The sequence below is a fragment of the Mastomys coucha genome, unplaced genomic scaffold (assembly GCF_008632895.1).
Source record: "Mastomys coucha isolate ucsf_1 unplaced genomic scaffold, UCSF_Mcou_1 pScaffold14, whole genome shotgun sequence".
Classification (NCBI taxonomy): Eukaryota; Metazoa; Chordata; class Mammalia; order Rodentia; family Muridae; genus Mastomys; species Mastomys coucha.
The window spans coordinates 80,644,404-80,661,751 of record NW_022196896.1 but is presented as its reverse complement, the minus strand read 5'-3'; the positions used below and the strand labels follow the sequence as shown (position 1 = coordinate 80,661,751).

At 41.0% G+C, this 17,348-nt stretch overlaps 1 protein-coding gene across 10 annotated transcripts in view; it reads right to left on the bottom strand.

The window, feature by feature from the left end:
• Ccdc150 (coiled-coil domain containing 150) overlaps nt 1-17,348 on the bottom strand; it is a 113,571-nt gene that overhangs the window by 84,306 nt on the left and 11,917 nt on the right. For 9 of the 10 annotated variants that reach the window (XR_004117880.1, XR_004117881.1, XM_031367491.1 and 6 more), the window contains exons 2-5: nt 12,598-12,761; nt 9,037-9,257; nt 8,749-8,927; nt 6,764-6,832 (exon numbers count right to left, since the gene is read on the bottom strand). Coding sequence is in view for 8 of the 10 variants with exons in the window: in XM_031367491.1 (XP_031223351.1) it covers nt 6,764-6,832; nt 8,749-8,927; nt 9,037-9,257; nt 12,598-12,761 (633 nt within the window). In the remaining 2 variants the exon portion in view is untranslated. The remainder of the gene's footprint in view (nt 1-6,763; nt 6,833-8,748; nt 8,928-9,036; nt 9,258-12,597; nt 12,762-17,348) is intronic. The other variant, XM_031367492.1, reaches the window with a different exon arrangement.

Sequence of the window (17,348 nt, the reverse complement as noted above, 5' to 3'; positions counted from 1 at the left end):
AAAAAAAAAAAAAAAAAAAAAAAAAAAGACTGTACCTCAATGCCCCTCACATTACCAAAGGATTTTACCTCTCTAGTAGCTAAGCTAAGAGTTGACAGTTCTCTTGTGCCAAGGAATGAATTGTAGGCACAATTTTTGGATACAGATTTTCTGCTATGGTCAAAGCTATTTGACTGGCGTGATTGTCTTCATTCTCAGCCCAAGAGAACAGGTTACATTCATTTAAGAAATGGTGTGTGTATTAAGATGGTGTATCCATAAAGTCATTCACCAACTGTTTCAATGAACAATGGTTCTGCTTGGATGGTAGCACAGACATTAGGTGCGGGTAAGAATCTGGTTCATTGGCTGTGATGATTTGGAAAAGCATTCATCTCAGAGAAAGAGTAACTTATAAAATTCTCTTCTTCAAACTTGATACAATAGTTACAAACATCAAGCAAAGCATTCAGTCTCGCTCTTTGTTGTTATTCCAAGTTAATTATTTATGTATTTATGTTTCTTTTGGCTGTATGAATAATTTTGAACTATGTAAGCTGTTCTGAAAACCACAGTATAGTGTAAAAACATCAAATAAACAATCTTACTAAGAGAGAGGCTGAGACAGGAGAAGCATGATTTCAAGACTGTTATGTACTCAGCAAGACACTGTCTGGTACAAACAAGCAGAAAGTGTATATGGATTGTACAATATTGGACCTATTTCTCCAATTAGCAAATTTGAGAGACCACCAGATGATAGCCAACAAATTTTCAATTCCTCATACTTTTGAATTTGAATCGATTAGTATAAGTTGGTGACATTAATTTTTATATTAAGAGATATTAAGAAGAAGTAATTGTTACTTCCTATTATTTTTGTTGTTAGAGGTAGAATTAGGTTTGTGTGGATTTGTTGAAAGATTACTTTCTTGCTTCTTCTAGGGTGTAGTTTTGCTCCTTATGCTGGTGTTTTCCCTCTATTATCCTTTGGAGGGCTGGATTTGTAGAAAGATATTGTGTAAATTTTGTTTTGTCATGGAATATCTTGTTTTCTCCATCCATGATAATTGAGAGTTTTGCTGGGTATAGTAGTCTGGGCTGGCATTTGTGTTCTCGTAGGGTCTGTATGACATCTGCCCAGGATCTTCTAGCTTTCATAGTCTCTGGTGAGAAATCGGGTGTAATTCTGATAGGTCTGCCTTTATATGTTACTTGGCCTTTTTCCCTTACTGCTTTTACAATTCTTTCTGTGTTTAGTAAATTTGGTAAGACAAACTTTTTAATTGGACCTCATTTATGTAAGAGTTTTTACTCTCTGAAAGATACTTCTAATATTTCTTAGTCTGTTGTCTGTCACTGTTTTAAAATATCTGAGGCTGGGAAATGTACAAGGAATTGAGGTTTATGTACCTCACAGTTTTAGTAAAAACAGTCTGGCTAACCACACACGTTCAGCTCTCCTGAAGGCCTCATGAGGAAGCATCACAGTGGCGAGGTCACGCAGGTAAAATGAGAAGCCACACATTCGGGGCCAGACTTCCTCCTCTTTATAACAACTCTGTTTTCATAGGAACTAACTGGGGTTCCAGGTGAGCAACACCAATCCCTTCCAAGGGTGATTATCCTCAATGAATCAGTACCTTCCAGTAGGCCTCCCACCTCTTAAAAGTTCTGACCACCTTCCAAGACTACCAGGGATCTAGCTGTTAGCACACAAATCTTTATGTGATACCTTCAAAACAGACCCAAAATATACAAAGTAATAAACTCAAACTAAAAAGACCCAATTACTAGAAAATAATCTAAAATATATTTCACCAAAGAAGATATATACAAGGAAATAAGTATATGGAAAGATCCTCACCTTACGTATCATTAGGGCATCAAAATAGAACAAGGTAGAGTACACACCTATTAGAATGGCAAAAATTCAAGGCACTGACACCAAATGCAGAAGAGAATGTGCAGCAACAAAGACGCTTACTCTTTAGAGATGCACCAATGGTCTTTCAGGTTGTAAAATGGGTTGGTAGTTCCTAATAAAGCTAAATGTGCCTTGCACTACAACCCAGAAATCACACTCTGAGGTTATTTGCCCAAACAAGTGGAAATCTTATGTCCACATAAACCTATAAGGGTCTGCAGCACACACTCTCCTCCAAAACTTCAGGGTTCATCACACAAAAGGGGGTGGGAAGACCCTCAGAGCCAGAGGCAGTAGATGACTACAGTGTAGAAGTATTTCCTATTCTCTGTACCTTCACTAGTTACAAGTCTCTGTGTCAAATACTAAATACTACCATACTAAAGACTTTCTGAAAAAAAAATCATATGAAAAACTACTACTGCAGAAATCTCTTAAAATATAAGCATATATGTAGATTGCTGTCTATATGCAGGTGAGGGCAGGCACAAGATAAAGCTAGAACCCGAGATTGGGCAGTGGATAAAGAAGGCAGGCTGAGAGTTTTAGAGATGGGAGAAATAGGGAGACACAGGGAGAAGGAAAGAAGATGGAGGGAGAGAAAGACAAACTGATCCACGTGGCTTTAAACAGCCACAGGTACCTATGAATATCATAGAAGGGATGGATAATTACAGGACCATTAGTCCATTCTAGGTGGGCAGTTTATATCAATATCAATTGGCTCTGAGTTCATTGTGTGGGCGTTTTGTGGGTTGAGAATTTACTGATATAAATCTGACTGATAAATTACAAGCCTCTAGAGTTTCGATTTTACTGGATTATAGGAATTTGTGACAGTTAACCACAGGGAGCAGCAGAGCATGGGTTTGCACCTTAGCTAGCCTTGGAAATTGGGAGTGTTGACTGGGTTTAGTGGCAGCCAGTCACAGGGAGGAAAGAGCTGTTTCAGAGCTCTGGGGAGGCAGAAACAGAAACAATGTGGGTGAAACAGGACCAGGCTAAAAGGAAAGTGTTACCCTCTGGGTTTGAGGCCTGCCTTTCATAGCCACACCTCTCTGCCCATCTCCTGCTATTTGCCACTCCTCCAACCTGGTTCTAGTTACATTCGGAAGCTCCACCTCCACAGAGTAAAAAGGAAGTCGCTGATTGGACTGATGTGCTGATGTACTTGGGGGTGTGGCTTTGCCTGACTTATTCTACCTGTTGGTGGGAACAAAGGGATTCATTAAAGGGTTCAAGATGGCTGAGTATTAAAGGCTCCTGTCTAATGTTTTAAGGTACCTTCCTCATGGGTAGGTATATCTGTGGCCACTCTATCCTTTCCCTAACTCTCTCTTGCTGCTGCTCTTCTTTCTAACTCTATATTTCCGGGTAACCCACTGTTTTAACGTTGCTGCTGGACAGCGACAGGAAAGTATGCAGTCTGTCAGGCTGGAGACAGACCGAGGCCGCTTACTATTTCATGAAACACATACATACACTTAGGTCAAAGGAACTTAAATGGAGTTACCCTAATAACAGAGTAACAGTGATATACTAGACACCATAGGCTAACAAAAAGTTCAGTGTCAGGAATGGTTTACCTCTATTGGAGTTGTTGGCCAATAATGTCCTATAAAGATATCTCCCACATCAAATACTATAGGCTATTTCCATTGTTCTTGGTAACTCTCCGGAACTTCATAGTAAGACCCTATTGATGAAGACACCACATGCTTGAGTCATAGAACATGAAGGAATGAACTGGTACTGATTTCAAAGCTTCCTCCCTTTTGGCTAGCTATATAGTGCTGGAAGGTACTATATATTCTACTGGAGGACATCAATCTCAGCCAGTGGTAAACCTGTGAGCTACAATAATAGTCTGCTTGTAAAGATGCACTCACCAGTGAAAAAGTGGCACGAATGTCACAGGAATAACCAATCACTTTCTGGTTGTGTTAGAGGCCCAAAGCTATTGTAAGGCAAAGAATATAGCCAATAAGACAAGTCGGCAACCTACAGATTGGGAAAAAAAAAATCTCCACTAACCCCACATCTGATAGAAGGCTAATATCCAAAATATATGAAGAACTCAAGAAGTTAACCACCAAAAAACCAAACAACCCAATCAAAAAATGGGGTAGACCGAGAATTCACAACAGAGGAATTTCAAATGGATGAGAAGCACCTAAAGAAATGTTCAAAGTCCTTAGTTATCAGAGAAATGCAAATCAAAACAACCCTGAGATTCCACCTTACACCAATCAGAATGGCTAAGATCAAAACCCCAGGCATCAGCGCATGTTGGCGAGGATGTGGAAAAAGAGGAACACTTCTCCATTGCTGTTGGGATTGTGTACTGGCTGGTTTTGTGTGTCAACTTGACATAGACTGGAGTTATCACAGAGAAGGGAGCTTCAGTTGGGGAAGTGCCTCCTTGAGATCCAGCTGTAGGGCATTTTCTCAATTGCCCCTTGTGGGTAGTGCCATCCCTGGGGTGGAGGTCTTGGGTTCTATAAGACAGCAGCCTGAGCAAGCCAGGAGAAGCAAGCCAGTAAGGAACATCACTCTATGGCCTCTGCATCAGCTCCTGCTTCCTGACCTGCTTGAGTTCCAGTCCTGACTTCCTTTGTGAAAACAGCAATGTGGAAGTAACCCAAATAAACCCTTTCCTCCCCAACTTGCTTCATGGTCATGATGTTTGTGCAGGAATAGAAACCCTGACTAAGACAGATTGCAAACTGGTACAACCACTCTGGAAATCAATCTGGAGGTTCCTCAGAAAATTGGAAATAGATCTACCCGAAGACCCAGCTATACCACTCTTGGGAATATACCCAAAAGATGACCCACCATGCCACAGGGGTGGGCACGTGTTCCACTATGTCCATAGTGGCCTTTGTGATAGCCAGAAGCTGGAAAGAAAGAACCCAGATGTCCCATGACAGAAGAATGCATACAGAAAATGTGGTTCATTTACACAACAGAAAATTCCTCAGCTATTAAGAATGAAAATATCGAGTTTTGCAGGCAAATGGATGGAACTAGAAAATATCCTAAGTGAGGTAACTCAGACCCAAAAGGACATTCATGGTATGTCCCAAAAGTACAGAATACCCAAGATATAGTCCATAGAACTCAAAAAGGTCAACAAGCTGAAAAACCAAGTGAGGATGCCTCAGTCCCATGGGTGGGAGAAGAAAGCAATTGCAAGGGGGGAGGAACCTGGAAGGGAAAGTGGATGGCAAGAGAGAGGGGAACATGATGTGGTATTGGGTGAGGGAAAAAGACTGAAGCCCTGAGGGCCAGTAGAAAGAAAGGAAACGGGCAACCATTTGGAGATAGGAGGCTGGGGGACCCCCAGAATGTACCAGAGACCTGAGAGGTGAGAGACTATCAGGAATCAAAAGGAGGGACCTTAGATGAGATGCTCTACAGTAAAGAGAGGGACTTGTAGAGCCCACCTCCAGCAGAAAGTCAGGGCATCAAGTGAGGGATGGGTTGCCATCCCACAGTCAAAACTCTGATCCATAATTGTTCCTGTCTGAAAGAACTGCAGGGATGGAAATGGAAGAGGCCTGAGGTAAAGAAGGTCCAGTAATAAGCCCAAAGGGGGATCCAGCACAAGGGGAGGTCCCAAGGCCTGACATTAGTTCTGAGGCTATGGAGTATTCACAAACAGGGACCTATCATGATTGTCCTCCAAAAAACTCAACAAGCAGCTGAAAGAGTCAGATGCAGATATTTGCACCCAATCAATGGACAGAAGCTGCTAACCCCTGTGGTTGAATTAGGGAAAAGCTGGAAGAAGCTGAGGAGGAGGGTGACCTTGTAGGAGGACCAGCAGTCTCAATTAACCTGGACCCCCAAGATCTCTCAAACAATGAACCACCAACCAGGCATCATACACCAGCTGATATGAGGCACCCAACACTTACACAGCAGAGGACTGCCAGGTGTGGGTTCAGTCAGAGATTATGCACCTAACCATCAAGAGACTGGAAGTCCCAGAGTGTTTAGAGATTTGGTGGGGTAGGGGTGGGGGTAGGGGGGTGAGGGTGAGAGAGTGTGAACATCCTCGTGGAGACAGGGGCATGGGGAGGAGGTATGGGATATGGAACAGTCAGAGGGTGGACCAGAAGGGAAATAAAATCTGGAGTTTAAAATAAATAAATAAATCAATAAATGGTAAAAAAAAAAAGAAAAAAAGAAAAAAAAAGAAAGAAAGAAAAAAGGTCCTCTATACAAGATGGAACCCATATTTGGCACCATCACTGGGACCACGAACCTGAGGCTAGTCAGGTCATTATGAAGAACTACTGTGAAGATAAAGGGGCAAAGTATTAAACTGAGTGCTGGTGACTTTTCCTTATCCTCACAGACCAGGGCATCAGAGAAGCTTCTTTCTGGAGCAGATGACAGTTACCACAGACCCATAACTAATTTGACAGCTTTTAGTAGCCACTCCTTCCAGGGTTCCAAACATTCAAGTTGACAGGAGGGTCTCAATGTAAAATAAGAAGTGTAGAGTTTTCCATTTTAACATGCCTTTATAATAATGGCATGTTTATGTCACACAGAGGTGAAGGTGCTCACTTAACAGCCTATGGATCACAGTATGGGTAACTGTTTCTCTATTGACTCAGCAGGGTTTATTGTTGTTGTTGGGTTTTTTTCCAGTTTTATTGCAGTTCTGACACATAAGAACACCTTTAGCCACTGAGGGCAGTACTCTTACTTTAGTACAAGTAGCATGGTTTAAGTGTTCATACAATAACACGATTTCTTTTTCAAAGGATACTTTCATTTTTTACTTTCTCAACTTCCCTCTGCAATTCCAACACCTCCTTCACCATCTGTCTTTTCTCTTACCTCTTGAATTTTGAGGTTCATTTTACGCTTTGTGGTCTTCAGCTCCTCCTCAATGACAGCTGCATCCTTCTAAAAAGAGAAGGAGGAAAGATGTGATAACCTGAAATAACAGGAAGAAACTCTCTCTAGATCTCTAGATCATGTCAGTCTTTTTTCCTGGCAGTATATAAATGCTATTTTTTTTTAAAATATTTTGCATGTGCATACACATAAATACACAAACATACACATCACATGTATGTGTGTACATGTGTGCATACACATGTGGAGGCCAGAAGTTGATAATGAGTGTCTTCCTGCATCACTCTCTACCTTATACATTAAAGACGTCTCACCTGAACTCAGACATCCTTTAACCTGCTACCCTAGTTAATCTATTTGCTCCAGGGATCATGTTCTGAAGGCTTGGGGTGCATGGCTTGCTTAGAATTCACATGGGTCGTGGGGATTCAAACTCTGGTCCTCACACTTGTACAGTCCATAGTCTTATTTTCTTTTAAGATTTATTTTTATGTGTATGAGCACTCATAGCAGGCATGTATATATGTGTACTGTGTATATATGTCTGGTGTCCATGGAGGCCTGAAGAAGGTGTTAGAGTTGTGAGCTGCCATGTGGGTGCTGGAAATAAAACCTGGGTCCTCTGCAAAAGAACAAGGACCCTTAACCACTGAGCCATCTCTTGCATGTGTGTGTGTGTGTGTGTGTGTGTGTGTGTGTGTGTGTGTGTTTGTGTGTGACTATGTAGCCTTGCCTGGCCTGGAACTTATCATGTAAACCAGGCATAGAGATATATAGCTGTTTCTTAAGTGCTGGGATGTACCTAAGAAGGCATGTACCACCACTACCAGTTTCAAATACTATTTATGCTTAGGAAATCAGAATGAAAAAAAATGGCTTTCATTATTTACTTTTTAATTATTATTAATGGCACCACAATCCCAGATATAAAGACTCAAGTTATGGTTGCCTTCTTTCCTACCTTCAGTTTATATCTTATACCAGATTCTAGAATATCAATAAAAGACTATTTAGAATATACTTTTACCTTTCAATAGCTGCAATTCTTGTTCTGACCATTCAGGATCATTAGTCAGCACAAAGATCCTAATCTTAGTTCCCAACCTCCTCTTCCCCATAGTTAATATACAGTAACATCTAGTTAGTTTTCCATCTTGTCATTTTGTGTTAAAATTCTTTATCATTCCCTACTGAATGGTCCAAGGTATTGATTATTCTTGACTTTTAGGTGCTCTATGATGTGAAATTAGCTAACACTCAGCTTATTTCCCAAAAATTAACCCTCAGTCCGATAAAGCTGGAGTTTACACATGTAACCCAATGTTACCAAGCAGAAAGATCCGAGTTACAGAAAGAGGACAAGCCTGTGATGACCTTGGACAAGAAACTTTTCAGCTCCATTACTCTTATTAAAATAGACTGTTTTAATATTGTGCTACTTCTTAAGGACTTTCAAGATAACCTGATGATCTATTTGTTACCTTGACTGGTCCATAGCAACAGAGCAGTGCTGCTGGTTTCCTTTCTAAGCAATGTGGCTTCTTTGCTGCTGCCTGTGAGTGTATCCCTGAGATGCCCTTAGGGACTTCACTTTCAGATCTATATTGGCCAGGGGTTCTTCTCTTCTCAAGCGTCCCTGAACACTCTTCCTGTGCACTTACAGTCTCTGCTTTCTACTTTGGATTTTTCTTCTTTAACTTATGTTATGCCTTGACCTCCTGACTACAATGTAGCTCTTAAAGAGGACAGAGCCTAGATGCTCACTATCTTTTATACACAGCAAGGAGTCTGTGAACTACTTCTGACAACACACACTAGTGGAGGTTATCAGTGTAGACAAGTTTCAAATGCCAAGAGTCTACTAACATCAACATCACCCATCTGTGGCTCACTTTTATGGGGCTGCTGCCTCTTCTAGTAGAGATAGATAAGGGACAATGTACTACAGAACACTGACCACAAACCTTTGTCTCTGTGGCAATTTCTAGAGTAGCAGTCAATCTCTGTACTTCATCCTGTGCCCTGTCTTCCTCCTCCTTGACAACTTTCAATTGCTGGCGCAAGTTCATCACTTCCAGTTGCAACAGCTTCAGGTCCTTGGAATGCTCCCCCTGTATTATATTCAGCTGATCATTCAGAAGAGCTATGGACAGCACAGAAGACAGCAGCAGGAAGGTGAACGAAGCATACATTCACAGACCCACCAAGCACCCACAGAGAAGCAGATTCTCTGCGAGCCTCTCCATGCACACCTGTTTTCTGTGGATTCAATTCCTTTTCAGTTTGTAGGCAAAAGATGTTCATCTTCAAGGACTGGATGAGGTTCTCCAAATAGCACATTCGATTTACCAGAAATTCATAGTTCTTCCATAAAATACCTGGGCTTTCTGGATAAATTGCTTCATTTGGGATAGGACTAATGGCTTTCTGGATGGCAGGGTCTTCTAAATAGTTTGAAGGTTCTAATTGACCTCTGAAAAAGCACCCAAAACCAATATTACATAATGGAATTTCTACTGTAGTAACCTAGCCTTTGAGCCAATGTCACCTTTCTAATTAGAATAGCAGTGACAGCAGCAACATGGTGAGACATGAGGCTCATGACTCCTCTAGACAGGAATGCACCAAATAAGCCCTGGAACACAGATCAATTCTTTCTAAGAGAGTGTCCAAAAGAACGTGAGACTCTTCCACTATGCAACTGAAAATTCATGCTCAATTCATGGGCAAAACTGAAGCACAGTCAGATTCAATCTCTACTCAGGGCATGCACTGGACAACTAGACAAAAATCTCCAACTTCCGAATTTTCCCTAAGGATAGAAGCAGGTGAAGTACATCACCTTAACTTAAGTCAAAGGTTTGTGCTCTTAATCTCCTGGCCATATAAACAAAAGGGAGTAGGAGTATACATGCCCCTAGACCACAGAACAAAATGGCAGTTGTATAAATGTGCAAACACTTCCAAAGACTTGATTCCCAAGAAGAAGAAAGACAACAGGCTTAAATTCAAAAGCTCTCAGTCACTCCCTAAAAAGAGTTTGCCAGGGTCCTCTCCCACTGCTGCTGACAAGTTAAGTAGAGCAGTAAATGGGGCTCTAGCAGCTTAAAAAGGAGCTCAGCCCTTCCCAAGCCTTCTCTCCAGCTTATCCTACAACTACCAACTAACTAAACTAAACTGATGAAGGACTGCATTCAAATGGAAAGGAAGGGACACTTGGGAGTCTTTGTAGATCACAGTAATAGAACTCCAGTGCCTGGAGGAAGCATAGCCCTTCCTGAGTGTTCTCCAGCCTCACTGTGGTGACAGCTCCAGGTCTGAAGATTCTTTCTGAAATGCTTCTAAAGTTGAATGCCCTGTCTTCTATAGAGTCTACATGAAGAACTAGCTCTTTGCCACCTCGCTCTGGGCTTGATGGGGTTCTGCATTTCTGAATATCCCTAAACAACCACTAATAAAGAGATGGACATTATGAGCCCAACTGCTCCAACTGCTGTTTTCCAGGGTCAGAGGCTCAGTGCAAATGAGAACAGACACTTTAGGCACAGATCCTCTAGCCAGTTAGTGTAGACAACCGACAATAAATGTCTGCTCTCAGCTTTGCCCTGAGGACAGAGGAACTGGAACAGGAACCTAACATCGCAACCTTTCCAGAAGCATCTAGATGGCCTGTCCTTTATCTACTGCAAAGCACTGAAAAGCAAACTCATATGACTACTATGCAGAAAAAACTGACACATCCAACATCCTTCCATTAAAAAGCTGCCAACCAACTACATATAGATAGGAGGAATGTTCCTCAACACAGTAAAGGACACACACGGCAGGACCATTTGCAATTCATAACTGCAAATGTTGAAGACTTTCCTCTAAGGTATGGAGTAAGTGCTAAGATGTCTAATTTCATAAGGAGCACTGAACAGAGAGCTGTAGAAGCCCTAGCCAGCGAAACTAGGAAACAACAAAAATAAAAGGCATTGACATCAGAAAAGAAATTTAACTGTCCAGTTTTGCTAAAGATACTTATGTGTAGAAGACAGTAAAGAAAGCTCTAGGAGATGGCTCAGTCAGCCAAGTGCTGCCATGCAAGCAGAAGGACTCAAGCACTGAGCTCAGATCCCCAGAACCCCCTCCCCCCAAAACCAACAGCATGCATCTATAACCCCAACAGGGGTGGAGAGGCATTGGCTGTGCATGTGTGCACAGCGAGGGGTTGACCCTGGCTGACTTTTTCAAGCTCTACCTTAGTTTTTGAGATAAGGTCTCTCACCAAAATATTACCTCATCAATTAGGCTAGACTAACTAGCTAGTAATCCTCCTGCCTCTGCCTCCCCAGTACTAGAGTACAAGCACTGATATGCCCAGCTTTGTAGGGATTGCAGAGTGTGTATGTGGGTGTTGGTCCTTGGGATCTGAACTCAGGCCTTCAGACCTGCATGGCAAGCAGTTTAAACTGAGCCATTTCCCATTCCTTTTGTTGTTTATGTCTATCAACACAAAATGTAATACATAAAACATGATAAATATTAATTTTAAATAGCAATGTAGGAATTAAAGTTAGCATATAAGTAATATATTCATATTTTAAGAAATTTTTAAGCAAACTAATTAAAATTCTCATTATCCTATCAAAATACTGACCATTTATACCAAGTTTAATCTTTAAATGCTTAAAAGGAATTTATGAGTCCTACAATAGCAACTATTCTACTATAATGTTTTAATGTGAGACACTCAGAAAATATGAGACCTTTCTAAAACAAACCACACCCATAAATTCCATATTGGCTGCATAAACATGCATTTCCCTTCCTGTTAACAAACCAATGAACTTTAAATCAAAAAAAAAATTCTTTTGTGATACAGGTGGGCAAAACAGTTTGGTTTTAGTATCTGACTCTAAACTGTGAAATAGTTAAAGATTTCAAACCTGACTCTTAATTTATAATAACTGTGATAGGGAAAAATCAAGGCCAAACTAATGGCATGAATCATTTCAATTTTTCCTTTAGCTGATTTCCAAATGAGATCTAAAATAGTGGCCATGGCTACATGCTACGGTTTGCATATAAGGCGTTCCTCAAAGGCTCAGGTATTGAAGGTGTCCTGCCCCACTCTCCTAACTTGGCTCTTTATGGCTGCCATGAGGTAGCAGATGAAGACTCCCCACTGAGGCTTTTCTGCCAGGATGTTCTGCTTCACTTCAGGTCCATAGGACCAAGAACCCAACTTCTGAAACAGAGAACCATACGTAAATCCTTCCCCCCTTAAGATGTCCTCAAGCCACAAAGATCTAACTAACTTACAGCAGTGGTCTGAATGAGGTATCCCCATAAGTCTTAGGCATTTGAGTACTTGAGCCCCAGTTGGTAGCTCTGTTTGGGGAGGGTTAGAAGTGTGGACTTGCTAGAGGAACTGTGTCACTGAGGGGGGACTTTGAGATTTCCAGAGACTCCTGCTACTCCTATTATCTTCTCTGTTTCCTGGTTGCTGATCAAGATGTGAGCTCCCAACTGCTGCTTCAGCTATCTGCTTCCTTCTGTGTCCACCCCACTATCATGAACTCATGTCCCTTAGAACAGTAAACACCAAATAAGCCCTTATAAGTTGCCTTGGTCATAGCGTTTTATCAAAACAACAACAAAAAAGTCATTAAGCCACATACCCTATGACAGAACCACAACTCTATCTAAAAATACACTTGTGTCAAAGTTCATATGGAAACATATTTTTCAAAAGTATACATTTCATCTGCTTTTTACTAGCATTAAACTAAAATTCTGCAGCATTCTAGTTAAGTTTTCTCTGTTACCGTCTGTCACCATATCCTAGCATTATTAGGTCATCTCTCAGAGAGCTGGTCTGTTCCTCAACTATTCTCATCTTCTGCTGAAGTACTGTGAATGTTTCAGAAGCTGTTGCGTTGACATGGGTTGGAGACAGGACTGGTCTGCACACTGTAGTTTCCATATGCACCTAAGATCAGAAAGTTAACAATATTAGCATAGGAGGTCCTCACATTGTTCAAAACAGTCACTAGCCCTTCCTTTGAGAGGATTACACATCCTGTCTTATTTGCTAGAAAATGGACGTAGGTCCTGCTTTGCTCAAATATAGGCAGAAGCTTTAAAAGCTAACTTGTTGTTCAGCATCTTTTTCCCCTCTTCCATGAGATAAGTGACATTCCAGATAGATTTGTTCCACAGGTCAGGGTCCTAGAGTAACAATGACATGGGAACATTCATGACAAACGTTGAATAAACAAAGAACCTATGTAGCAGTAGTAAGTTGTTAAGGATTACTGAGTACTTTGTTATCACATTATAGTCTACCCTATTTGCTATTTTTAATTACATCATAGGGACCTAAGACTTCTGAGGGAGTATTTGTACCACCTATCCATTATAATGTCATAGTATACTTAATATACTCCAAAGGCTGATGCTGAAGTCTTGGTAGCCAGCATGGTAGATCCAAGTGGTTAAAAAGTGGTTGACAATGAATATACTAACTTAATCACAGAATTAATGTTGGATAAATTTACACTGAATGAACTAGTTGGGGTAAACATTGTGTGCATGTCTGTGAAGGGTACCACTTTACTACACTTCCACCATTTACCAGTCAGTAGTGGTACTCTGATATTCTGCTGTGATGTTCTGCCTTGCCATGGGACAACAGTGACTGGGCCAAGTGACCATACACCCAAAACTATGAAAACAGGAGATACAATAAATCCTTCAACCCTAAGTGGTTCTATTAGACTTTTTGTTGCTACAATAAAAAACTGAGAAAAGCTTAAAAGGTTTGAAGTTTGTGAGGTCTGGCTCACAAACTAAGAGGCTCCAGTCCAACATCATGAAAAGGGTGTTGTAGAGCAGAGCAGTGGTCAGTCAGTGGAGAAAGAGAATGTCTGCACTAGCAGGCTTTTTGTTTTCCTCCCTTGTCCTAAATACAAGCTCCAAAAATGTGTGTTAAGAGCTGGTATACTACTAGGATATTTGGGGGGTAGAGATACAGTTTCGTGGGTAGTGTTTCAGTAGCCCTGTTCAGTCGGCAGTGCATGCCATGCCAAGGCTTGGAAGGTAAAGGCAGGAGGATCAGAAGTTCAAGGCCACACTTGGCTACATAATACATCTAAGGCCAGTCTGTCCTACATGAGACTCTGTTACAACAAACATCCAACAATAACAACAAAAACCCATTGAAATGTTGGTGGGAGTTAATGAGTGGCGATGTGGCAGTCACTGCATAGTACAGAGGACACCATGATCTCAGAAGGAAGGGACTTAATCACTGTCTACTGTCCAGTCTCTCCAGATGATGGGCACAAAGTAAAGAAGTTCATATCTACTAATTCTTTTCCAAGCCTTCAATTTGTAAAGAAAAAAAAACAAAGACATGGGCAGATGTTAATGGAGTATCTGGACATATGTTTTACTTTTCTGTTGCTATGAAAAACACCATGAGCAAGGCAATTTATAGAAAAATTTATTTGGGGCTTATAGTTTCAGAGGGTTAGAATCTACATCCATCATGGTAGGGAATGTGGCGGCAAGCATGCAGGCAGGCAGGCAGGCAGGCAGGCAGGCAAGCAGGCAGAACATTTGAGCAGTAGCTGAGAATTTACATGATGAGACAACAACCATGAGTCAGAAAGAACAAGCTAAGTAGGGATAATGTGAGCTTTCGAAATCTCAAAGCCTGCCCTCAGTGACATACCTCCTCAAATAAGACCATACCTCCTAATCCTTCTCAAGCAGTTCCACCATCTGAGAAGAGAGCATTCAAATATATAGGCCTCTGAGTTCAAATATTCTCAAGTCTATCCACTACATTCCTAAAAGAAGGAAAACAAAACAAAACAAAGCAAAACAAAACAACAACAACAGGATAAGGAGATTCCTGGCCATGCTACTATATTACTCAGTATGGTATTTCTTGTGTAACAAGAAGGAATGCCCTCAAACTAACCCTACAGAACTGGTTCTGCTGCCAAAATGAAGGTCTAAGAGCAGTCTAAGCTACATGGAGAGAAAATGGAACAGTGCAGTGGAGAAAACACAGTTACTGCCATTCTATTTCTGTCAACTGGTAATCATGTGTTTGTAAGGTTGGAAGTAGGGGAAGAAAAAAAATAGAGAACAAGTGTTTAATGAGGCTCGTTCCTTTGTCTTCTATCCAAAGGACGCTGGAGAGGAAGGAGCACACCCTCTGCAGCTGGCACATCTAGGCGATGCACACTAGCCAACAAGGCAACAGGCAGAAAGGAACAAAGGAGAGCCTGGGAGTAAGAGCCACCATCACATCCTTTTCCCATGCAAGGCCAAGTTTTCAAGGCTCTCCTGCAGTCAGCCATTGTGGAGGATTGAATGAGAATGGCCCCCAAATGCTCATACAGTCTGAAAGCTTAGTCTCCAGCTGGTGGAACTATTTAGGAAATATTAGGAGGTGTAGCTTTGTTAGATGACTTGTGTCACTGCAGTGGGATTTGAGATTTCAAAAGTCTTTCCAGAGTTAGTTCTCTGTCTCCTGCTTGTGGTTGGAGATGTGAGCTCTCAGCTATTGTTCTAGCATCATGCATACATGCCTCTCATGCTCCCCAACATAAAGGATCTCTAACCCCCAGGTTAAATATTTTCTTCGTTAAGTTGTTGGTGGTGGTATTTTGTCACAGTCCTAAAGTAACTAAGACAGCCATACATACAGTGCATAATACATACATACATATATACATACAAGCAAAGATGTGCCTCACCATGCAGCACTTACATACAAGCAGAGACATGGCTCACCATGAAGTACTTACATATAAGCAAAGATGTGACTCACCAGCATCTTCGTTTCTGATCTTGTTGCTATGAGGACAATACTCTGACGCAGACAACTTTGTGGGGAAAGGGTTCATTTACTTTCTTTTAACAGTTCAAGGTATAATCTACTACAGCAGGGAAGTCAACACAGGAGAAGCTTAAAACAGCTGGTCATACTGTACCCATTATCACAGGGAATAAGAAACCCAACTATTGGGGGCTGGCGAGATGGTTCAGCGGATAAGAGCACTGACTGTTCTTCTGAAGGTCCTGAGTTCAGATCCCAGTAACCACATGGTGGCTCACAACCATCCATGATGCAATCTGATGCCCTCTTCTGGTGTGTCTGAAGACAGCTACAGTCTATTACGCTAGAGCGAGTGAGCGGGGCCTGAGCGAGTGGGGCTGGAGCGAGGGGAGTGAGCAGAGGTCCTGAGTTCAATTCCCAGAAGCCACATGATGGCTCACGGCCATCTGTATAGCTACAGTGTACTCATACACATAAAATAAATAAATAAGTCTTTAAAAGAACTATTTCTAAGTTTACTTTCTCCATTTTATAGAGTCCAAATCTCCTGTCACAGAATGCTACCAATCTTTATTTAGAGAATGACCTATGAACATGGCTCACAGGACCATCTTATAGGTTATTCTAGATTCTGTAAATTAGTAACACTAACCAGCATAATCATCCTCTTCAACTTGACACTAAAACATCCCTTTGAAGTTGTAACCTTCTAACCCTAACTTCACAAAGCTCATGACCACTTTAAAGTATAAAGTTCATTCAGTCTAACTTTAAAAGTCCAAGGTCTCTTATCTAAACTGTGAGTTCCATTAACATCAAAACAAGTTGCACACTTCCAACATAGAATGGGAAAAATTGGAGTATGGCAAAAAAGAAAACCAATTACATCAGACCTAAGCCAAAATCCACCAAGACAAACACCAAATTCTCCACACCTATGCCTGGAAGCTGTGGGTTTATAATACAGTCAACTGGGTTCCTAAAGGCTTGAGTAGCTCCAGTCTGCTTATTCTGCTACCTTCAGCACACACAGGAGGTCTCTCCTAGGCTGTCAATTGCACTCCATGTTACTATGTCTCCAGCGATAGCTAACAGAAAAACAGGTACAAGAGAAAAAGGACAGCAAGGAGGGATAGTGACACTTTTGTATTCTATATAAGGGAACATTTGTAGAAAGGAAACTCATGTATACTTTTAAAGGTTTGGAGTGCCTCAGGAAGATAATACTCGATGGCCTTGATGAATACAAATCTGGTTCGATGCACAGGGGCAATAATGAGGTAAATGGGAAGGAGGCTGTAAGGAAGTATGAGCACTTATCTTAGATGTAAGGATCGCCACTTGCCACTTAGAAAAGACTCAACTTTGGAATTACTGGCCATCTTCTTTTTTTTTTTTTTTCAAACTTTTATTGCATTATGATGAAAAAAGTTACATGATTTCAATTTATCTGAATTTGTTAACATTTAAAACCATATTTTAATTAAATAGAATTGAATCACATTCTTGTTCCCCTTTTGTACCACCGCTCCTCCCATAGACTCCCTTCAATACCTATAATACCTTTTTTGTCATATTCCTTAAAATTTAAAAAGTATTATAACAATAAAAGTATTATAAAAGTTGTTTGATATAAAACAACAATCAATTTAATAGTCTTACGTAGATGCTCATCTACAGTAATAGTGAAAATACATTTTTCTCAATATAAATTTTAAATAA